This window comes from Oryctolagus cuniculus, chromosome 3 (assembly GCF_051225735.1).
Source record: "Oryctolagus cuniculus isolate XC-2025 breed Fujian yellow rabbit chromosome 3, ASM5122573v1, whole genome shotgun sequence".
In the NCBI taxonomy this organism is placed as follows: Eukaryota; Metazoa; Chordata; class Mammalia; order Lagomorpha; family Leporidae; genus Oryctolagus; species Oryctolagus cuniculus.
In genome coordinates, this window is record NC_142869.1 from 79415227 (window position 1) to 79440513 (window position 25287).

The following is a 25287-nucleotide window of genomic DNA, read 5'->3' on the forward strand; positions in this document are numbered from 1 at the left end:
TGTTTGTTTGCTTTTAATATTTATTTATTTATTTGGAAGGCAGAGTTACAGACAGAGAGACAGAATGGCCAGAGCTGGGTTAGGCCAAAGCCAGGAGCCAGGAGCTTCTTCTGGGTCTCCCACATGAGTGCAGGGCCCCAAGCACTTGGGCCATCTTTTGCTGCCTTTCCCAGGTGCATCAGCAGAGAACTGGGCTGGAGGTAAAGCTGCCAGGACTCAAACCTGAGCCATATGGGATGCTGGCACTGCAAGCCAGGGCTTAACCCACTGAACCACAGTGCTGGCCCCTGAACAGTTCTTTACATGAATTATAAAAGCATTGAGTCATTGAGAACCAGCTATGTAGACTTTGTAGATTTAGACTATTACAGCTGTAAGATTCTCTTTTACTACAGTAAAATTACAGAGGACACCTACGAAGCTTGCCTAGGTATAAGCTAAACTATGATGTAAGTTTTAGAAATACAGTGGCACAGCACCCACAAAACAAGAAAAGTGTAAACCCCACAGGCCTTTTATTTAGAACTGAAATTTCCCCAACCTTTTGGAGATGGTGGCAGTAGTAATGCAAGAAACTAGGAGATTGAGACTTAGTGATTATCTTAGACCAAACTATAGTATCTTTCCTGTATTTTTCTCTTTCTTCTCTCCTCCCTTACCAGTCTCTCTCCAGCACTTTCCTTAGCAGATAATTGATGATTATTATGATCATCTTAACAATATGGGGAGAGCTCTGTCTTGGAACTGGGTCACAGAATCACATTTGCATACCCCAAATATTTTTCCATGTAAGTCACAACTCTCTTCTTAAGCTTTTAAAATATGTTTTCACTCAAATGATACAACCTTTGTAATTGAAATGAAATTCCTGGTTATATGTTATAAATCGAATGTCTTCAACAATAGTAGACTTAATGTTATTAGCTTACAAAATTATGTCTAAATCCTGACGTGTATTTAAAATGTTGCTGATTTTCTGAATTTATTTACCTCCATTTTCTTGGCAGGCTGGGGCTAAGAATCCTATTGTTCGGATATTTATTATTGATACCACTTATCCTGAGCACACAGGTCCTAAAGAAGTGCCAGTTCCAGCAATAATAGCTTCGAGGTAATCAATCTCAGATTCTTCTCATCTTTGTGCCTTTTTAACTGAATGTTAAACTTCGAAATTTCTTTTTTAGTATTTATTTATTTATTTATTCTAGAGGCAGAAATATAGAGAGAAAGGAGGGAGAGAGAGAAAGAGAGAGATCTTCCATCTGCTGGTTCACTCCCCAAATGGCTGCAATTGCCAGGGCTGGACCAGGCCAAAGCCAGGAGCCAGGAGCTTCTTCCAGGTCTCCTACATGGATGCAGGAGCCCAAGTATTTGGACTATCCTCCCCTGCTTTCCCAGATGCATCAGCAGGAGTTGGATCCAAAGTGGGGTGGCAGGGACAGTCCAGTGCCCATATGAAATGCCAGCACTGCTAGTGGAGGCTTAACCTATGCCACAGCGCCAGAACCTTCACTTCCAAATATCTTACTCAGAGTTTATGCTTTTCTAGCGAGCTTGATGTGCACTCTACGAGCAAAATAAAATTAGCACACAAAACTACACACATACAAAGTTAAAAGTCAGAAATAAGATTCTTAAATTGCCTTTTTAAAAGTAGCCCTTTTGGGGCCAGTGCTAGAGTATAGTAGGCTAAGCCTTCTCCTGCAGTGCTGCCATCCCATATAGGCACCAGTTCATGTCCCAGCTGCTCCTCTTCTGATCCAGCTCTCTGCTATGGACCAGGAAAGCAATAGAAAATGGCCCAAGTCCTTGGGCCCCTGCACCCATGTGGGAGACCAGAAGAAGTCCTGGTTTCGAATTGACCCAGCTCCAGCCATTGCTGCCATTTGGGAAGTCAACCAGCAGATGGAAGACCTCTCTCTCTCTCTCTTTCTTTCTCTCTCCCACTCTTGTCTGTAACTCTAACTCTCAAATAAATAAATAAATAAATAAAGTAGCTCTTTTATACAAATAAAGGTGAACACAGTGGTAAATCTAAATTAAATATTCACTTTCCTCTAATGCAGATGCAAACTTTGGACAATTAGATAGGCAATAAAATTTGTATGAGTCCTCACCCCTATATGTTTTTTCAAATCTAGATTACTTTCTCTCAAATGAGGGTTGTGGCTCTCTGTCTATCTTATGTGAATTATCAACAAGAAATAATAATCCAACTCTCTTAAAATACTCATACTTCTTACTAGGAAGCTGTCTGTTTTCAATGGTCTGACTGTAGAATTATCTGATGAGGATCAGATAGGTGTAGAATTATCTGTTTGACACAGAGAGGTGAAGTATTTTCACCTTCCCACCATGAATACCTCCTCTGATTAGCCTGACCACAGCAATCTTCCATCCCCTCACCCCTACTATCAGCCCTCTGTGGTCTTTCTGGTGGAAGTGAATAAGAGGAGGGGCACCCAAGTGCCTCCTGTCAGATCTCCTGTCACTTCTGAAGACTTGCTAGGCCAAGGCTTGGGTCTTGATCTCCTGCCTTATGAAGGAGAACCAGCCTGAGCTGCATGATTGATCATTAGTGGGGAAAAGAAACCCATCAGATGCCTCTGCTGTGTCTTGCCAGAGTGGGTTCACTTTTGAATAATCAAAAATGACAAAATTTTTTGAATCATTTGCTATTCCTCATCCCAATTTAGTTGATGGAAAATTGACTGTATACATTTTCTTAAAGTATAATTTTCCTAAGTTGCAAATGGAATGATAGAAAAAGCACCACATAAGGAGTCAAGATGCCTGTTTGAACATCTTTAAAAATATTAACAATATAATAGTAATAGTCAACATATTTTTCTTTTTTTTTCATGATCTATAATTCTGTTTTTAATTCTCTTAAGTCTTGTGATCACATATTTTAGAGGTTTTGTGCTGATGGTATCTCCTCTACCTTACTCCTTCCATTGAGGAGTTGCAAATGGAATGATAGAAAAAACACCACATAAGGAGTCAAGATGCCTGTTTGAATATCTTTAAAAATATTAACAATATAATAGTAATAGTCAACATATTTTTCACATTCATTCCTTAGCATAGTTCTCTTTTTTGTTTGTTTTTGCTGTTGTTTTTGTTTTCTTAATTGAACCTAGCAAGTGAAGATAGAAGAGCTGTTGCTCTTGATTCTCTACGGGTGGGAATGTAAATGGTGTTACTGCTTTGTTACACAGTGTGGCAAGTCTTCAGAAGGTTAAATACAGAGATACCTGTCAATGGCAATAAAACAAGCTCTTAAAAATATCAGAATAAGATCTACTCTGGGCAGCATGCAAGAAACCCAGCCTCAGGAGACTCAAGCCCAGTGACTTCTCCTGAGTCTTAGGGAGTATTCCAAAATGATCTAATTCTAGTCAGAATTTCCATATGCCATGATAATATGGTTTCATTTCTTTCATTACATAGTGAGCATACATTTACTTGGTCCAAACACAGGCAGGGGCAGATTTCTCCCAGGTTGGAGATCACTTTCTTTAGAAGATGATTGGTTATAAGCACCCTCAGAGACTGGCGATTGTCTCTGAAAAAGAGGCCACTGATTGGTTTTAAGAAGAACACTTCTGGGAATAGATAAGAAATGTACTAATAAACAACAAAGGATTGTTTAAAGTTGCTCCAGATGGCTAAGTGAGACTGATCCTATGAGTACATCACCCACATCAAATTTACCTGATGCATAGGATTTTTTTCAACTTTTATTTAATGAATATACATTTCCAAAGTACAGCTTATGGATTACAATGGCTTTTCCCCCCCATAACTTCCCTCCCATCCGCAACCCTCCCCTCTCCAGCTCCCTCTCCCCCTACATCCACATCAAGATTCATTTTCAATTATCTTTATATACAAAAGATCAATTTAGCATATATTAAGTAAAGCTTTCAACAGTTTGCACCCACATAGAAACACAAAGTGAAAAATACTGTTTGAGTACTAGTTATAGCACTAAATCACAATGTACAGCACATTAAGGACAGAGATCCTACATGAGGAGTAAGTGCACAGTGACTCCTGTTGTTGACTTAACAAATTGACACTCTTGTTTATGGCATCAGTAATCACCCGAGGCTCTTGTCATGAGTTGCCAAGGCTATGGAGGCCTTTTGAGTTCACCAACTCTGATCATATTTAGACAAGGTCATAGTCAAAGTGGAAGTTCTCTCTTCCCTTCAGAGAAAGGTACCTCCTTCGTTGATGGCCTGTTCTTTCCACTGGGATCTCACTCGCAGAGAGCTTTCATTTAGTTTTTAGTTTTTTTTTTTTTTTTTTTGCCACAGTATCTTGGCTTTCCATGCCTAAAATACTCTCATGGGCTTTTCAGCCAAATCCAAATGCCTTAAGGGCTGATTCTGAGGCCAGAGTGCTGTTTAGGACATCTGCCATTCTATGAGTCTGCTGTGTATCCCGCTTCTCATGTTGGATCGTTCTCTCCCTTTTTTACTCCATCAGTTAGTATTTTCAGACACTAGTCTTGTTTATGTGATCCCTTTGACTCTTAGTGCTATCATTATGATCAATTGTGAACAGAAATTGATCACTTGGACTAGTGAGATAGCATTGGTACATGCCACATTGATGGGGTTGAACTGGAATCCCCTGGCATGTTTCTAACTCTACCATTTGGGGCAAGTCCAATTGAGCAGACATAGTTCGTAAGCACTTCAGACACTCTCAGCTCGTCTTTTTTTAAAAGCTTTATTTATTTATTTATTTATTTATTTGAGAGGTAGAGTTACAGAGAGAAGGAGATACAGAGAGAGAGGACTTCCATCTGCTGGTTCACTCCTCAAATGGCTGCAACAGCTGGAGCTGAGGCAATCTGAAATCAGGATCTAGGACCCTTTTCCAGGTCTCCCACGCAGGTGCTGGGACTCAAGCACTTGGGCCATCCTTCAGTGCTTTCCCAGGCCACAGTAGAGAGCTGGATCAGAAGAGGAGCAGCCAGACAGGAACCTGCACCCATATGACATGCTGGCACTGCAGGTGGAGACTTAACCTACTATGCCACAGCACTGGCCCCCTCAGTTCATCTTTGTTGCAAACTTTAAAACTGGTAATATTATTATTTCAGTTTCGTATGGAAACATAGGCAAGGGCGGATGAAGTAAATGGCCTAACGTTTTATAACTAGTAGATGTAAGCTTGGAATCCCTTCTATCCTTGTTATTTGGTGTCCAAAATTCTATGGCTCATTTAATGCTGATGTTTACAATATATCCACAATGTTCAGAGTCAGCAATCACTGCTGCCATTTATTGGCATCTGGTATGTGTCAAATACTATTATAGGATATACATTGTCTCCAGTTATTACATAAAACCAAGTTTTAATGCCTGACCATGGTCACAGCTACAACTTGGCTTCCTACATAAATCTAACTGGAGACAAAATCACTGTGTTTAACTCTCTCACATTTAATTAAAAGGGGAAAATTGAATTTCTCTGTACAAAGCAGCCAGGTTAGTGGTTTCTCCCCTTGCAGATTTACCAATAATGTCAACCTACATCTTAAATTCTTTTCTAAGACTTAAACATTAAGGGAAAAGTTTGTGTGATTTAATCTCATTAGATGAATGAACTCTCAGATAGTTTTAAAAATCAGTGTATATATTTAAACTTTCTCTCCATAGAAAGGAAAGTTTATTTCCTTCATATTTTCAATATTTTAATATTTTGTAATAATAAAATGCATCTGTTAGAAAAATAAATTAAAAAATTATTTGAATTTGATATTTGTTCATGGTTGTGATTGACTGTTTTGATTTATTTGCAGTGATTATTATTTCAGTTGGCTCACGTGGGTTACTGATGAACGAATATGTTTGCAGTGGCTAAAAAGAGTCCAGAATGTTTCAGTCTTATCTATATGTGATTTCAGGGAAGCCTGGCAGATCTGGGATTGTCCAAAGGTAAAATATTTTAAAACTAATGGTATTTCTGTCCACGAAAGCAGAATGGTAGGGTGTCCTTAGTAGTTGACATAATTATGCTATCAAGCTAGAATTACTGCATTCAAATCTTAATTGCTTAGCAGAAAAGCGCTCTGGATTCACCATAATTTTTATTAAATAAATGGGATACTGCTTGTTTTCTTCCATGATTTTATCCTTGAAATTGAATAGAGAAAAAGACTAAATGAGACAATGTGACATTAGCAAAATTAGGCATTTGATGCTCAATTAGGATAATAGTCCATCTTTTAGATATTACAAAACCAGCAGTCAAGAAAAAAGACAAAATAATGAAGATGAAACACAACATGGGTCTACTAGGTTTTCTTAAAAACCCAGCACAGGTTTTCTTAAAAACAAGCAGAGAACTGTGGCTGGCGCTGCGGCTCACTAGGCTAATCCTCTAACTTGCGGTGCCGGCACACCGGGTTCTAGTCCCGGTCGGGGCGCCGGATTCTGTCCCGGTTGCCCCTCTTCCAGGCCAGCTCTCTGCTGTGGCCAGGGAGTGCAGTGGAGGATGGCCCAAGTGCTTGGGCCCTGCACCCCATGGGAGACCAGGAGAAGCACCTGGCTCCTGCCTTCGGATCAGCGCGGTGCGCCGACCGCAGCACGCCAGCCGTGGCGGCCATTGGAGGGTGAACCAATGGCAAAGGAAGACATTTCTCTCTGTCTCTCTCTCTCACTGTCCACTCTGCCTGTCAAAAAAAAAATTTTAAAAAAACAAGCGAGAACTGCAACTAAGACAAGTTCTAATACATGTCAAAATTTAAAAAGATAAATTCCCAAAGAAATGAATATTATTAAAAGAAAGCCAAGTATTCCGATTTTTAAATCTAAAGCTGATGACTGAGAACATGACACAAAATACTGGATCCTGTTATCTTCTTAGTCCGGTACTCTTAGTAGAGTACTCCCTGCAGCACTCATTTGGGGAGGAAAAAAAAAACCTTGAAAATTAAGCACAGATTTATTGTTGAGTTGTAATTGTTTCTGCTACTCAAATCCAAACATAATCTGTTGAATTCATGAGTCAGAAAACGACTTCACCAAACTAAAAGCTTTAAATATGTCTGTTTGTAAGTATTCATTTTAGAATCTAAGAAATACACAATGTTTTCTTTAAATAGGAAATTTGATGGGTACATTTCATGAGACTTCTAATTATGAAGAAATGTTTCATTAAATAAAATGTAAAATGAATCTACATTATAAAATAAAAGCACAGAGCAATCAAAGTAAACCACTGAATTCCATCTAGAAATTAGGACACTGAGAAGGAAACAGTCATGTGAGTCTGGAAATATATCAGGACTATAATAGTCAACATTACTCAGGCTAAAAATATTTTTAATTACTTCCATGTCTGTAAAAAGTCTGAATAATTTTGATAGAATATGTTGGAAGCTTTTTTATTTTTATATTTTTATGTACAAAGCAGAAATATTTTGGCTTTAATGCAGTATCAAAGGCAAAAGAGAATAGACTAACCTTGCATATGCTTGAGTATGCTAGTTAATTCAAAACCATGGGTCTGACTGTAAACTTTGGGTGAGTAGATCTTCAATGTTTTCACTGAGTCCAGGCATTAGGGATTATTGCTTTAATTTTATTAGTTTTAAAACTGTGAGATTTATCATTTAGATACAGTTTTAACCTCTTAAAACTAGGCATTTAAGAACTGTGATTATTTTAGAATCTGAAGTTCTAACTTACCAACATCTGAGACAACTTTAATCTAAATGACAGGCAGAGTTAGTGAGAGACAGACAGAGAGAAAGATCTTCCTTCCATTGGTTCACCCCCCAAATGGTTGCTACGGCTGGCCCGCTGCACCAGGTGCTTCCTCCTGGTCTCCTATGCAGGTGCAGGGCCCAAGCACTTGGGCCATCCTCCACTGCCTTCCCGGGCCACAGCAGAGAGCTGGACAGGAAGAGGAGCAACCAGGACTAGAACCCAGAGTGCCGGGCCTGCAGGCGGAGGATTAGCCTAGTGAGCCACAGTGCTAGCCAACTGACAGAGCTTTTAAGGTGCTTATTCAATGAAGTGTAGAAGTGCCTAGAATATAAACTTTAGTTTATAGCCAAAAATAATGATTAATTTTAGAATACCATGTTTCGATAACCTTAGGATTTCTAAACAACCTGTTTTAAAATAGGCTGATATAAACATGGGATACATTTTCTGATTTAAGAAAAACAATGTTTAATTTTCCAGCTATACTTGACTGACACATGTGTGCATCTGTAAACACACAGTATTGAAGATAAAGTGAACTAGTTACATTTTATCCATATTGGGAGTCAGGGATAAACAGGAAAAGCAATAGTTACTTGTAATGTAACTATGTTAGTGATCTTTGTTAGGAAATTTGTACTTTGAGGAGGAAACATCTTTTGCATTGTTCTTCTTCCCCTGAAAAATTAAAACTAGATTTGCCTTTATGGCTAGAAATAACTAATCAAAAAGATTTTACTAGTTCTTCGAGTTTCATCTTATTTCCCCTGAGGCACTAGTCCTTCCTCATTTGAGAAAATCCAGACTTTGCTCTTAAATTTATCACTCTCCTTGCCTTTTTGGACAACACCATCTCTCATGGTGTTCCTTCTGCTTCATTGACTGTTCTTGTTCTTTCTAGCTTTCCTTCTGACTTCTCTAGAACTTTTGTTATTCTCCAAGTTAGATAGGCTAACTACTATAACAACTGCCTCCAATAATTCAGTAGGGTAACAAAGCATGAATTTATTGCACATTCACATAGCCACTCAATAGTGAGTTCACATAAATGGTGAGGGGCAGGGGATGAGATGCTCTGTTCCATATAGTCATTCAGGAACCCAAGTTGTGGTATTTCTGCCATCTTCATCCACTGACTTCCAACACAATTCCAAATTTTTATTCAAAATTTAGCATTAATACCTAAATGTGGAATGAAGAAAATGGAGGACCATGCATAAGAATTCTGTATGGGTTTGACCTAGAGGAAGCATGAGTCATTTCTACTGCCACACCTTTGATAGAATTTATCACATAACTACATCAGCTGGAAAGGAGGCTGGGAAAATGTGTCTTAGCTCCCATGTTAGTAAAAGAGGAAAAGTTCTGTCAATTATCCTACTGTCTCAATCATACCTCTCCATTTGTGTGATATTAATCTACAATCTTTGTGTGATATTAACCTACACCCATGGTTTCTGTTCCCTCATGCCAGTAACTCTCAAAGTTACTTCTGAGAATTTGAATTTTAAATATTTCTGACTACATCTTCACTGCTGCGTCCTCACTATCAAGACCATGATTTGTCTTTGTCATTGTCTTCTCAACATAACAATAGCCTTCCAGTGCATCTCTCGGCTTCCTTCCACCTCATGCACTTCTAGTGCATTCTTTGTATCATGATAGTTCACAGTCATGGTCTCCAAATTGGGAACTTGAAGTCATTCAAGGGATTACCTCCAGGAGAAGTATCTCCCAGATCTTGCTGATACCGTTGCAACTTCTCTCATCTTCTAACTCCTCCTGCAGCTGTCCTCCACAAAATCATACTGAAACACTTGTGATTTACTAATCAGGTCCAGTCTCTACACTGTTAATTCTACCTGCAATAGCTTTTCTCTAGATATTTGCTTAGAAAAGCTTATTCATTCTTTTGAAATTACTTATACTTGTCCAGTGTATAGCATTATGTATCAATTGTATTATGTTAAAATACAAGCCAGAATAAGATTTCATAAAGATTGTTGATTTCTCGCTACTTCGTAACACTAAGAAAACCAAGAATTTAAACTAAACTCTACTGGGAAGTTCCTTTTATCCAGCACATACCAGGTGTTTCGGCTGTGATAACTCCAAGTCACTGCATCATGGAAGGTTTGACTAGAATCATTCAAGATCTGCAATAAAATTCAGCACTCAGATTACTCATGTGTGTGCATTAGCAATGATAAACTTGTTAATATAGTCCTTTTAAATTCAATATTGATGTTATTGACTAGCAATCATATACCGACTGGCAGCTTAACTGATACCAAATGTTCAGATTATATTTAGGAAAATATGTTCCCCTAATATCATGTTCCATGTGATCTTTTTGTCTTTTAGACTCAGGAGCATGTAGAAGAAAGCAGAACTGGATGGGCTGGTGGAGTATGATTTTGCTATCTTTTCCTTATATTTTAATGAAGCTGGACAGGTGCTTAGCTATCAAAGAACTATTGGCAATGTATTCAAACTGGCACTATTTGTTTTTCATAGAAAAAAATTTTCAAGGTAAAACACACAAGCACATTGATTTTTGTGCCAGAAAATTTCACTGTCAATGTTTATTAGAATTCTGCTGGGAACAAACCACATTGTTCATACACATTGAGTTTTCAACTGGCTCGCTGATCACACCACAAGCAACATTAACACTTCTTAAACTAATACTATAAAGATCACTTTTCAAAAGGAACACAATCCTTGTTTTGCTAAAATTATATTAATTTTTGGTCATTTGAATCAAGGAAAAATAAACATATTGGGTAGCCCTATAATTTAAAGACAACCTGCCCATCAAGAAATTTCATATCAATGGAACTGAATATCATATATATATATATATATTAATTTGAATCTTTAAGTAAAAATTTGGTACCAAATAGGAATGTATTTGTTTTCTTATGATTTATGAAACTTACATCTGGACATTTTGGATAGCTTTATTCAGTGATTTATGAGGGTTTTAGTGTAAAAATTATGCTTTAGGGAAATATCAGATATGTCTTATGTCGTGTATGAAGAATACAAAACAGAACAGAGAATAAGTGCTGTGCAGATGCTGCTACTTATCATAAGTACACACTTAAATTCAATTAGCATTTGGTGGGGCGATTGCAGAGGCCATGTCTCTGCAATTTGGACACATTATGTAAAGAAAAAGGAAAGTGTTAGGACCTGGTTTAAGAAATTAATGCATGATATAAGGGAAACAATTCAGAGTTAATTTTAAGATGATAAGCCATATAAAAATTCAAAATGGCTAAGGAAAAGATAAATGGTAAATTGAAAATCTTCACCTACTAAAAGCACTTCACTGCACGTTTTTCTTGTTACAGTGATTTTTGTCTTATAGGCGATTGTATTTGTACTTTCTTCAATTAAAGATACTTCAGTTTTAAACATTAACTAAGAAATAGTTATTATTTTAGTGTTGTATACAGCAAGTGTAAATTATATTCTGATATGATAAGATACCAACGATAAGTGTGTAATTCAGAAAAAATGGGAAGTACTATTTGAATTCACTTTTTGCCACTGAATAAAATATTTCAGGAACATTAGCAATGTTAGCAGTGAAATAAAAGTATTCTCTATGTTTTGTAGATTCTTAGTAAATCAAAAACTTACTTTATAGAAATATGATTACTAGATCAGTAGTTGAAAATTTAAGAAAAGAGAAATATTAGCTTGCTAAATTACCCCCATTGCAAAAATTTCTAGTAAGGAATGAGGGAAAGGAAGAATGCTTGAAAACATACCTTAGTTGAGTTCTTCATAATTTTAGTAAGTTTACTATAAGTTGATATAAATGATGCAATTTTACAAATAAATTGATCAACAATGATATCAACAACATTCTGAAAGACATTATCCCAGATAATGATACACATCTATTTTTAAGCTTTTTGAGGTCAGTTGCACCTTAATTTTTTAAAATGTGCATTGCACCAACCTTGCATTCTCAGCAAACATGAACAGGGTGAACGAATGAATGAATGACCATGTAAAGCTGTAGAACATTTTTCAATACCTTCTATGAAGGCAAAGAAGTGTTGTTTGGGAGAAGATGAGGTTCCTACATGAAATTAAATGTCATTCTAATCCAAAATTAGGTGATAAATGAGTTCTTTATCTGGGATATTTGTATATATCACTTTAATATCTTTAGTTTCAGAATTTTATTGGGGACAATTTATTTTTCATATGTGCTAATTTCGATTTCTTAAATTGCATCTGTTAGTCAGTAAACCTTTCAAAATTCCAGAAGAGGAACTGTCCAAACTACTTTGTCCTAATAGCTTTTAAAAGGAGTAAGTTCATATACTCCCAACTCATTTGCTTTGAAGGAGGTATCAATTAGATTCTACAAGTTCTGCTGCCTTCCAAAAAAGTCAGGTCACAACTTTATATAGTCATAACTCAGATGCCATAGCATATGCTTCTTTGAACTGTAATCCAACTAATGACAATGAAGATAACTAGAAAATAAAACAAGGAATGTGTATGGATTTCAAACATTTTTTCAAGTAGTATTTATAAGGTCTTTAGATAAAGTATAGGCCAGTAGTATTAGTATAAATTTAACTATGATCTCAGAGAAGTGGTCGCTTTAGAATTTATCAAACAAAATTTAAACTGAAAAAGACTTTTGGAAATCACCTAATTCAATCTCATCTATGAAGTGAGATTAAGTGATTTGGTAAAAGTAACTGACCTGTTAGTTGCAACCACAGAACTAGCAAATAGGTTTCCCCTGAGAACTCTATTTATAATTATTGTTCCTCCAGAACTAACACATTCAGTGTTTTAATTTGGCATAATCATCCTAACTTCTTTGGTATTTGACCAGAAAAATGACAACAAATTTGCTTAAATAAGACAGCTTTTACCCTGCATAGAACAGACCCCACCAAAATTGGATGTAATCAAAAACCTAGTATTTAATCCCTTAAATTAGGAGAACACACACGGAAAGCATAAAGCTTAGACCACAAAGTCACCCTTACATTATTTAAAAATAATTAAGCAATTTATTACAACATTTTAAGCTGTTAGGAAAATCCCTTGTTTCAGAATAATTTTCTACTTAATATTTGAAAGCCTCTGTTTTGACTGAATGTGGACTCAGTTTAGGCAGCAGCCTCAGATATTTAACAACTGTGGCAAGATGTGACATTATGGTAAATAATTTTACCTTCAGAGTAAAATATTTTAAATGGCTTTGCACTTCAAATAGAGATGAGTTGTTTATCAGAAAATCTGAGCATGATAAAGAGACCTGTATAAAGGACTTGTTAAAACGGAGGGCAAACTGCTCATGAGCACTTAACTAGGGTCCAGGTGTGACTTGCTGCAAGAAGCACTTAACTCAGAATGCATTATGGGCCTAGCTCTGGCAAAGTGAATGCGGAAATATTTCACACTCTCTTTACTTCATCCAAGTTACCTGTTGGCCTAAAGCGGCTATCTTCAATGTGTGCAATGAAAGGGGAGAAGATAACAGTCTTTGCTTAGCAGAAATATTCTTCCTGTTTGCCTGATTCTAGTATATTGTAACACCCCGCCCTGTTAACTTCTTGTTTTCAATAAAAATAAAAATTTAAGTTTTAATCTAGAACAAAACCTATGTAAACTTTCCTTAACTATCTGACGACTTGTGTATGAAGAATTTTTTCAATGTGACATCTAAAAACTTTTTTGTGACCCAGTTTCCATGTTAGTAATTAAGACAGTGCAAAAAATAAGTTTGTCTTTCATGATGGGCAGTAAGAGGAAGACATTATAAAGCAGTTACTAGTAAGTATCTCATCATTTGGCTAAGAGGGTAAAATTTTAACCTGAAATGACAGAGTGATTTTTTTTCAAAGACCTATAATGATGAAATTCCATCTACAAATTTGAAAATCAGAATTCCCTACTTTGAGTCCCCTTGGTTCTTAATTTCACTTAGATACCTGGATCTCAGTACATGGAATCCTTCCAAGGTCGGTCTTATTATTAAATAATCTAATTAAGAGATCACATTGGGAGACAGCAGTTTCTCTATTCTATTTTTCATTTTGTTAAAGACTTGCCAAAAGAATAACTTTAGATGCATTCAATTACACTGAGTTTATTTGGGCGAAGAATAATTCATCAATCAGGCAGCCTTAATCCCACAAGTACAGAGAGCAACTTGAGCAGCCAGCTTTTACAGGGCAAACACCAAAGCAACCCCCAGAGATCACCTGACTGACTTCAGCTAGGAGTCTGCCTTTGTGATGAGATATTTGGCTTGCTTGGGCATGTATGATGACTTTGCCTGTGATCCACTGAATCTGTGCTGTTTGTTATGCTCCTAAATTAGTTTTCAGGGTTTTTTACATACTAAATGAGGTTGTGCTTCGTTATATAGGAACTCAAAGTATGGAGGATAATTACCTCCTGATTATTTAATTTAACAGATTTATTCAACCTGTGTCAATGTGATAAGCTTGAGACACTTTATTAGTTTCCTATGACTGCTGTCACAAATTACCACAAATTCAGATGCATAAAAGAATAAATACACATTATTTCACCGTTCTGAAGGCCAGAAGTCTGAAATCCAGGTGTTAGCAGGCTCAGCCTCCCCCTGAAGGCTCCAGGAGGAAAAAAAAAAATAAAACCTTCTTTGCCTCTTCCCTTTTCAGCTAGCTTCCGGCAATCTTTGGCATTCCTTGGTTTGCAGCTACAGCACTCTAATCCCTGCTTCTATCATCACGTGCTTTCATTCTTTTTCCCTGTGTCTCCTTCTCTCCTCTCTTCTGCTTAGGAGGACACCAGTCACTGGGTTTAGGGCTCATCTTTATCCAGTAGGATGGTATCTTCAGTTCTTGCCTTGATTCAATCAGCAGAGCTTCTCTTTCCAAAGAGGGTCACATTCTGAGATTCTGAGTGGAAGTGAATTAGGGGTGGGAGGACACTATCCAGCCCATTACAAATACTACATCAAAGAAATTGCATTTTAATGTCATACAAACGTAATCTTTTTAAGGGAAATAATGATCGATTTAATCAAAAAGGCCACAATGATCGGATCAGATGTGGAGCCATTAAAGAAGTCTGCAGTGACCCCTGCTCGCTTCTTGTTCAAGAATGGGTCTCTCTCTCTGTCTCTGTCTCAGTCTCAGCATAATAATGGGCTCAGTGTAGAGCTGAACATGTTGGTCCACTATCCCATGTAGGAACACCAGCTAGAGAGAACTGGTTTTACTTGATTTGTGCGAATATCATATCTGCATGATGCAAAGAAGCTCTTTCCTTATTTGATTATTTTACAAGTTGCTATAATTTCACCAAACAATACTCAGGAAACAAAATAAGAAGTAGGTAATTTTAAAAGACAAGTCAATTTATTATTTATTTTAAGTGGGAGAAACATGACACTAGTCTCCAAAATTTTGCGTAAAGACATTTGCAGACTTTCAATTATCTGTACCATTGAAATGTTGGATGGGGCTTGTTTAGTTCTAAGGCATGCTATCGAGTGCCCAGTACCTTAGCACTAAGTGGGCCCCAGAAGGCATCCAGCAGCACACCCTGGAGAAAGCCAGAGTGAGATAATGAGGTCAGTGGGCAGAGGGAGCTGAGGGAGTCAAGCTCCTTCATCTCGGGTAACATTTTCCTCTCAAATCCAGAAGCCCTCCATCATTTAAATGTCCGTATTGAATGCTTGCCATGAGGGGCTTGACATCAGACAAATCAAAAATTAAAAGCACTTTCAGCCCTAATGAAAGTCACTCGTTGTCAAATACCTCATTTTAAAATCTGCTTTAGTTAAATATCGACAAGTTGTGATTCCTATAAAAAAAACTTGGCCTTTGAGGGTTCTCTTTTCAAATTGACACATAATTGTCCATATTTATGGGGTACAAAGTGAAGACTTGATATATGCAAGCCTTGTGAAATGATCAGATCAGGGTGATAACCATATGCATCAGCTCAAAAATTTATGGTTTCTTTGTAATGAAACATTCAAAATGTTCTATTCCAGCTATTTTGAAATCTAAGAGTATGCTGCATTGTTAGGAACTTTAATTGTCATCCTAATGTGCAGAACACCAGAACTTTTTTCCCCCAACTTTAACGCTCTGTTTCAAACTGTACAATTGCAGCACATAGAAATTCAGTCAAATTGAACATAATAAATCCAGGGGTATGCAGTCACAAGCACACAGTACTTGGAATGTGAAAGTCCTTCTTAGACTCACTAGAAAAGCTGCCTATAAAAAAGAATGCGGTTTCAGATGTGAGTGACGGAAAACTGGGAAGCCAAGCATTCTGATTCCCATACGCATGACCAGACGTTGCTTTAAAAAGTTATGGTTTTAGTTCAGTTTGTCATTTAACTATAACCCCTGTTAATTTCTTTCAGTTCTTTGTTTCAACACCAGTTTTCAGCTATGATGCCATTTCATACTACAAAATATTTAGCGACAAGGATGGCTACAAACATATTCACTATATCAAAGACACTGTGGTACGTTCCTTCCAAGATTTATCTCCTCAAAGATCATTCACTTGAGGTTGCTCAAATAACGCTCAGCTTCACACAACATAATGTTTGTCTTTTTATAGGAAAATGCTATTCAAATTACAAGTGGCAAGTGGGAGGCCATAAATATATTCAGAGTAACACAGGATTCACTGTAAGTATTACACCACGCGGGATGCACCATTCAGGTTTTAATTAGCTCCAATGGACGTACAAATGATACCGCACTGTTTTAGTTAAAAGTGTTTTTGTAGTTTAGTTCAGGCAGCTATAATTTCAGTAAAAAAGCACATTCTTTAATTATTAACATGATTTCATTCTGTATAGAAAATTCAGTGGTTGGATATTTCCCTTCTGATATTTGATGGATAATATATAGAAGTATAAAATTATTAAACAATAGCTGGTTCTAGAGCGAAACTTTACTTTTCAGCACTTGAAGCAATGAACAAGCTTCAAAACTCCATGGAGAATATTTTATAGTGTTCACTGTTATATAAGATTATTATCTGTGACAGCTATCATTTATTGAGTAGTTACTATGCACCAGATACTGTAAAATATAAATGATTACCTTACGTTTACAGATGAGAAAATTGATATTCAGAAAATTTAATCAATTTGGCTGAAGACCACACAATTAGTGGCAGACTAGGATTCCAATCTAAAACACGTTAAACCTAAGGTTCTTATTAACCTTGACACAGAACTCCTTTCTTCCAGTTCTTTCCTTTCATTCCAACATATACATGTATTGTCTAAATAAACCAGCTTAAAATAATTGCTATGAAGGAAGACCTTTCTTCCTGTCTCTCTCTCTCTCACTATCCACTCTGCCTGTCAAAAAAAAAAAAAAAAGAAAAGAAAAAAGAAAATAATTGCTATGATAAAACTACACTAATCAAGAATACAGATCTCCTTTTTCTTCAAATGCAGGCTGAATCCAGGGATGTCATCTTTGAGCTTGTAATTTGACTGCCATTCACTGGAATTCTAGGAGCAAAAGGGGTAGATCATTCAAAGCTCACTGGACAAAACCTGTCACAAACCTTTTGCCAATCTGTGGAATTCTTTGTATCATGGCCCAGGAACTTGAACATTCTGTGCAGCTGCCATTAAAATTTCTCCAGTTAAGCAATCAGTCTAGAAATTAAGATTCCAGCTAAGATTCCCATGTCCCCCATTGGAGTTCAATTTCATGCTCTGACTCCTGGTTCCAGTTTCTTTCCCAGGTAGCTGGGTTTCTGCCATCCACATGAGAGTCTTGTATTGAGTTCCCATCTCCTGACTTTAGTGCAAACCAGCCCAGCTCTGGCAGTGGTGGCATTTGGGTTTGGGGAGTGAACCAGCTGATGGGAGTGTTCTCCCCCAACCCCAACCCCCACCTACCCACACTCTCTCTTTCTGTCACTCTCTCTCAGATTTTAAGAATCTTCAGAGTAAAGAGAATGAGAAGATGAAAACATGTGGGAGATTGATTTCAGGCCTAGCTTGTTCAGGAGGTAGGGAAGAGTAAGGCAGCAGACCAAACCGTGGTCATAATGGAGGTCCAAGGTGACAGAAACCATCCCTGGAAAAGTGGCAATGAAGTATAAACCAGGGCCAAGATTATGCTTCCTTCTCTTTGGCATGCTTAGCACTTGGCACAGTGCCTGACACAGAATTCAAGAAAAGGGTAGATGGTAAGGCCAGATGGTGCTTGAGCAGGAGTTGAGTTACTGGAAAGAGGGAATGTGGACTCTGCAGCCGTGTCTGAGCTAAAGACATTGGGGAAACTGCCACATGATAAGAGAGCTGGGGGGGGGGGCTGTTTGGAGAAGATACGTGGTTGTTTAGTCACAGGTATTTGCAATGATGTGTGAAAGTGATGATTGCAACCATGTGAAGCTAGTAAAGACATGTAGAAATATACTAGCAGAAAAGATGAATTTGATGCTAAGAATGAGGTGTGTTCTACTGCTTCTTCTTTTTTGCTACAGCCTTACAAAGTTTTTATGACATTAAGGATGTAGATTTACCTGAGCTATGGAAGCAGCCTGAGGCTTAAAGCAAGCACTGTGATCCCAAACTTTTTGACATTCTATTATGCCATTTCTAAGAACAAAAGATAGTTATATTGCTAGATTCAGATGAACTCACAGGGGAGTGAAAATCATATCACTGAACTGATTTAAAAAAGGTTAGAACTGGTACCTGCATAACTAAGTAACAAGTACATTGTCATAATTTGATGTGTATCTGGGTACATCAATACCCCCTTTGTGTGATATCCAGTGTGGGTGAGATTCCCTGATATAGCAAACTTATCTACTATCAGGGTATCAGTAAAATAAATTCAAATTGTGTTCAGAATCAAAAACAAAATTAACAAAGTAAAATGAATACACTAGTAATAATCATGGAAAAAAAGGTGGGATATTAATTAAAACTTTTAGTTTATATTCTGGTTCATTATTAATGAATCAAAGTATACTTAAAATTTTTTAAGCTGCTAAGCATAATTTTAACTTTCTCTATTGTTTAGGAATTCAGAATAAATTACCCAAAATGAAGTTATGAAAGTAGTGATTTATGTACATAAGTTCCAATAAGTGTATTCATTAGATTAATGCTTACCTATATTATTTGCTATACTAACATAAGTTCTAATAATTCTATTATTATTTAAACATCAATACTTAATAATTTCTGAATATCTTCTCAGGTTTTATTCTAGCAACGAATTTGAAGGCTACCCTGGAAGAAGAAATATCTACAGGTAATCTATGACAATTCATTATGGCATTCAGATAGAAAGATGCTTGAATCAAGCATGCCATAATATCTCAGGAGATGTAGAATATTTTCACCAGTGAAAATGTAATAAAAATGATTCATTAATCAAGATAAAGTATTCAGAGAATATTACATACTACCTCAGTGTCAAAAAATGCACACTCCCAAAATGCTGGTCTACACAAAATATTTGTTTTCAAAAGAATAAAACAGAGAATTGCAATGTTGATATAATTACTGAACACTATTTAGATGGTGCTAATTTCTTCAACAAAACTTAGAGATTATTGAGTACATTTGTTTATTTAAGAAACATTAGTTGCTTCTCTAACATTTCAGCATCACACCAAAGTATGAACAGGAATACTACCCACAACAGAGGACATAATCCCTCCATCATACTCCTCTGTTTCCTCCTGGATCATGATCTTACCTATCTGGTAGGGAAAATCTATCTTGGACCCTGCCGTGTCCCTGACTACCTGCTGCCATTCCCAAGGCATAGTCAAAACACCAGCATTCTCAGGCTGAGCCCCCGTGAGCCCAAATTTTCTGCTAAAAAGAATGAGAGGTACAGGAGGAACTTAGAACTGTGGTTTCTATTTCAAGTTTGCTTAGTATTAATTTCCCTTTCAAGATAAGTGATAAGAACAGGGACCCGTTTCCTGATGCTGCTGCTAGATTTTCCTTGCATGTTTTGCTGTCGGATTAAAAAGAGAGAGATGGGAAGATGAGGGACTATGCATTTCCAACCACCTTGTCAAGGAAGAGATTACTGGTTACTGAAATTGACTACTGTGTTCCCACTGGAGGTGTTAGCTATTTCTCCTACCCTAGGAAAACTACAGAGGGCTCCTCCCTTAAGATTTGTGCCTATTCAGGCAAAAATGGATTAAAAATCAACTTACATCAAAATACTGCGATTCCCCTTTACTTTAAATTATATTGGCAACAGAAAAATAGTGTGGGTTTGATGTCAATATGTAAATTAGTCACTTTCCATAGAGTAGTACATTTTGATAAATACAATCTCAAAAATTTCAGCGTAGCTTTATTTTCATTTGCCTCTAGAATTAGCATTGGAAGCTATCCTCCAAGAAAGAAGTGTGTTACTTGCCATCTAAGGAAAGAAAGGTGCCAATATTACACAGCAAGTTTCAGCGACTACGCCAAGTACTATGCACTCATCTGCTACGGTAGGTGATGGACCTAATGCAAGCAGTAACATCTCCACTGCCATGGTCATCGTCCTTGGCACCACTGTCTAGATGATTAATTCCCACCTACAGGTTATTGAGCGCTTCTTATATGTAAGGATCATTTCTTATCTAATAGTTATATAAAAAAGGAAAGGAAGATACTGTCATCCCTGCTTTTTTTGCAGTTGAGAAAACAGAGTAACTTGCCAGAGGTCCACACTGCTGATAAGCATCAGCAGGGATGGAAGCAAATGTCTGTTTCCTCTACATCCTGTGCTCTTAACCACCACGTTCCACAGGACCATGACGTTGCATGCACACGCATTCTACCAGCTATCTACGGCAGCACTCCAGCAACATCGTAAAAAGAAGCCTTTCTCTGCTAAACAATTGCTGGACTTTGGCCTCGTGTGCCCAGAGAAATGTCAAACTCCTACAGCCAGAGGAAAGAACACTGGCCTAGAATCCTGAGATTTCCCTACTTGGAGACCAAACCATTCTTCAAACTATAGTTCCAGTGCAGATAGAAAGTTAATTTTTATCACTGAAGGTGTCTTCTCTATATTAGGAAAACATCATAATTCGTAATATATTTACAAAATCATAGAAAATAAAATATACATTTCCTGGTATTTTAGGCTGTGTGTACAAATCAGGACTATTTCTAGCTGAATAACTTTAAACACAAGATTTCATCTTAAACAAGTGGCAAACAATAAAACAGGTTAAGAGATCACGATAGATTGACAGGCAGCCCAGGGATTTTGGAAACTGACTTTGGGTATCTCTGATTCTCCAACCTTGTATCCTTCTCCCAGCTGGTCATCTGATTGAGGGTGTGGGGTGGAGTTCCTGCAAAATGCACGGCCCCCTCTTGTTTCTGGTAGAGAACAAGTGAAGCCTTTGACTGGTTAGGCCCCTTAGGCCCCTTACTCAGGTGCCTGTTAAGGGAATCAGAACGAAAGTCACCCTGCTGTGCCACTTCCCTCAGTACAGGCACTTGGCCCCAGAACCCACGCCACAGCTCATTTGAGTATGTGAACATGAACAAGCATTTTAACCCAAATGCTCCCTTCAAGATGGCACAAGACATCAGTTTGAAATAACACTTTCATAAAATGTTTGGTCAGTGGAATCTTTGAAATGTCAAGAGATTGTTGTTCATGACCATATGTGCTGATTGTAGTTAAGGCATTTAAAGGTATACATTAAATGTCCCTCTCAAGTTGTGTGCAACATTTTTCAACCCAAGCTAAGTATTTATGCAACATATACTGAAAGCTTACATGCCAGGCACATAGTATCTTTGCACCACCATACTGAGTCATCTGCTTATCTTACTCTGCTTTCTTTTAACCTTTGTATTCAAAGGCAAAGAAGAATGTCTAATACATAATAGACATTCAATGTTTGCAGAGTATACATTGGTGTCAGAAAGTGTCAAAACCATGCTATCTTTGGAAAAGTCTACCAAAAACTTGTCTTAGGCAGATTATTTACTGGTAAAGTCTTCAGTGACACTACACTTACATACATGCATTTATATTTATATGCATTCTGCCTTGGTATAATGCTTTAACATTTTGGGTAAGCATTCAGCCACATTTTACACCACTTTGTCTTCCTAATATTTACTTCAGCCTAAGTGTCCACTGAAGAGATTTGGAATCAAAGACTAAACTCTCATCAAAAGTTGGTGCAAGAGTCCTTTCTGGAACTTGAATCGCCTGACTTTTCCACCACTCACTCTTCCTCGGCAGTATGGTAATTTCCCATTTAGCAAAAAATATACTGTGTGGGAAGCATCACATCGTCTGGTGTTTTTGAAGCTCCAGTAAAATGAGTCACTGCGCCATCATAGGAAAAACCTTGAAATCTTTCCCTTTAGGACTAAGAGTAAAGCCTCATTATGTAACTTCAAACTCTCTAGAGGGATGGTAAGTCCCAGATGACAGGATTAAAATGGGTGAAAGCATATTGATGGTGCTGATGGAACAAAGCAAGGCAAAGCAGAAATACTAGACATTTGATAATTAGGTCATTAAGACCATCCGTGGGTCACTGCATCAAGAGCTGTCAGTCCTTGGTTTGCATTATAGTTTAGGCAGAAAAGATATGCAGGTTTTCGTTAATTGAACTGTGCACCCATGAAAATCTATCAGGTAGATGCTGATTGATTAGCATCTAGAAATTTAGGTCCATGCCTTGTTTCCTTACACTCTGGCCAAAAGATGGAATGTGCGTGCTTGTCCCTTCTGAGAATGTGAAAGAAACATTGACTCAAATGAAAATCTCTGCAACTGTATTCTATAACATTCTGAGATCTCACACAAAACTTCATTTTGGGGAGATTCTGATGTAAAAAAAAAAAAAGGCTCTCTTTTCCCATTCCCAGGTTTTACTGAGGATTCAGGCAGAATGTAGAAAATCACCTTTATTACTTATAGCAGCTGCTTGGAAAATGTGGCCAGGGTGTGTGGTTTCCTAAACTTGTACCCCCAAATTACAATTACTCACACAAGTATGGGTACAAGTGAACAGCGATGGGCTTCTGCTGTGAGGCCCAGAACTCTCATTCTTGCAGCACTGAGGAACAGATCAAAACCATGCTGTCTGCAGGCAGAGCAAGACAGAAGGAGCTACTCATACCCAGGCCTCCTCAGACTCACCCAGAAAGTCATCTCTCTTCTGCTTTGCAAAGGGCTAAGGATGATATTCTTAAGGTGTTCCTTCCACACAGCAGGAAACAAGCAGCGGGGATGGCAAATGAACCTCTAACACTGGTTCTCCACATGCATTGCTCATAATTCATTGACTACTGGAGCAAATTTTTCCTTTAAAATAAATTTCTGGGAGTTACTGATTCTGTAGTTCAAGGAAATGGTAAATAATTAGTGCTTAATTATCTGTAGATCTTGTTTAAAATGGCCAGTTCCTGCACAGGGAAGCTGAATTCTATATTGGGATTCTTAATGGAGAGTATGCCAGACAGACCCACTCATCTTCCAGACAGATTCACTCTTTCCTCCTGCTCCTGAGGGTGTTGGTGGCTGACAGCCCCTCTGGAGATGGCTCTTGTTCCAGGCCACATCTAGTGACTGCTCCCCTAGGGGATAGAAACCTGCTGTGTCACCCTAGTGCCAGCAATTCTGTACACCATGCAATTCTAGAGCTCCCCACGGAGTTGGTTGGGGTCTATAATGATAGTGTTGAAACCCACTCAGTGGCCGGCGCTGCAGCTCAATAGGCTAATCCTCTGCCTAGCGGCGCTGGCACACTGGGTTCTAGTCCTGGTCGGGGCACTGGATTCTGTCCCGGTTGCCCCTCTTCCAGGCCAGCTCTCTGCTGTGGCCCGGGAGTGCAGTGGAGGATGGCCCAGGTGCTTGGGCCCTGCACCCACATGGGAGACCAGGAAAAGCACCTGGCTCCTGGCTCCTGGCTCCTGGCTCCTGCCTTCGGATAGGCGTGGTGTGCTGGCTGCAGGCCGGCCCTGGCGGCCATTGGAGGGTGAACCAACGGCAAAAGGAAGACCTTTCTCTCTCTCTCTCTCTCTCTCTCTCTCTCTCACTGTCCACTCTGCCTGTAAAAAAAAAAAAAAAAGAAAAAAAAGAAAAAGAAAAAGAAAAAGAAACCCTCTCAGTAACACCCACTCCCCATCACCACCACCATAATTTTCAGGTGCACAAATTTCACAAGCCTCTGTCTGAGTCTGTTTCCCCTGGAACATGACTGACTGCCACATATTTGAAAAGAAATCATATTCTATATAAATGTACTTCTTCTACATGTATTAATTACTTGGGAAAAAAAGGAGGAGAAAAAAAAAACGTGGATTTTACCCACCAAAATAAAATGAACAATGAACCAAAAATCCAGATTCAAAATACAGTCTGGGGGAAGGCTGTTTGATAATAAAGACACAACTAAGACTGGCCCAGGACAGCATGAGATTTTCCTGTGCACAGGGCTACTGTCCCTGTAACTTGTGGGGCCCCTTGTTGTACAATTATGTCTTAACCACTCAGGATTCCTCTGGGCAAAGAGTGCATGCAATGCTTCTCGCATCTGTTCTTTTACTCGGCTCTGATTTCATGTGTTGTTTAAATGTAACTTAAAAATGATGTTACTTCTCTATGGGAAAAATAGCTACATGATTAAAAGTGTCTTTGGACTTGACCCTAATCATGAATGCTATCAGCAGTCTGTTAGAACTCCCTGTTACTTTGACACTAACCCAGGTTTTCTTCATTCCTGCCCACAGGTCCAGGTCTCCCCATTTCCACCCTTCATGATGGCCACACCGATCAAGGTACTCACTCCCCTGCTGCTGTCTTGTCTAAAGACATTCTGATGTCATGGAGATGAGCTACTAGAGGAAGCACAACAGTGTCCCCACATCAACAAGGGGGACTGCGGTGAAATCTCTTACCGCACACTTTATTGTTAAACAGATTTGAATGGTATTTGGGTCAACCCTGATCACAGAATTGTAATGATTTTTGCAGTAGTAACCTAGCATTACTCAGATGGATTATATCACAGGGATTAATTCTATCTCCCGCAACTAGCTTTTAAAAGCAAAGAAAATTAGAATCAGAAAGAAATAGCATATTCAATAAAACATCCCTCTTGTAAAAGCATTCTTGTTTGGGGAGAAGGGTTTTGTAGGGGTGCTGTTGTTGTTTTGTTGTTTTGTTTTATAGCATTACAAACTGGAGACAAATTCTAGGAAACTTCTCTAGTTCTGTTCAGAGCAGAAGGTGACTATCACCCTAGCTTTTTTTTTTTTTTTAACAGCTACATCACATTGTTGCCACGTATGAAAGCCCTGAAATTTGGAGGCTCTTTTCATTTTCAACTGCTATCAAGACAGTCCTCCTCTAGCCTGAATTTGTGATATTGGTTCAAAATCATTCACAGCTCAAAGATGACCGTTTTTGCTCTCAACAGAGTTATCCAAGTGTGTAATTGCTCAGATACTCTTCCTGATGGTTCTTCATTATCTTTAGATTTACCATTAAACAACATTATAGGGTTAGAG

The 25287-nt window shown here is 38.0% G+C and overlaps 1 protein-coding gene across 3 annotated transcripts in view; it reads left to right on the forward strand.

Moving 5' to 3' along the window:
- FAP (fibroblast activation protein alpha) overlaps window positions 1-25287 on the forward strand; it is an 81177-nt gene that overhangs the window by 32566 nt on the left and 23324 nt on the right. For all 3 annotated transcript variants that reach the window (XM_070071537.2, XM_089329116.1, XM_008258670.5), the window contains 8 exons: window positions 1008-1111; window positions 5822-5957; window positions 10098-10142; window positions 16153-16257; window positions 16356-16426; window positions 18977-19030; window positions 20119-20243; window positions 24508-24555. In XM_070071537.2, coding sequence (XP_069927638.1) covers window positions 1008-1111; window positions 5822-5957; window positions 10098-10142; window positions 16153-16257; window positions 16356-16426; window positions 18977-19030; window positions 20119-20243; window positions 24508-24555 — 688 coding nt within the window. The remainder of the gene's footprint in view (window positions 1-1007; window positions 1112-5821; window positions 5958-10097; window positions 10143-16152; window positions 16258-16355; window positions 16427-18976; window positions 19031-20118; window positions 20244-24507; window positions 24556-25287) is intronic.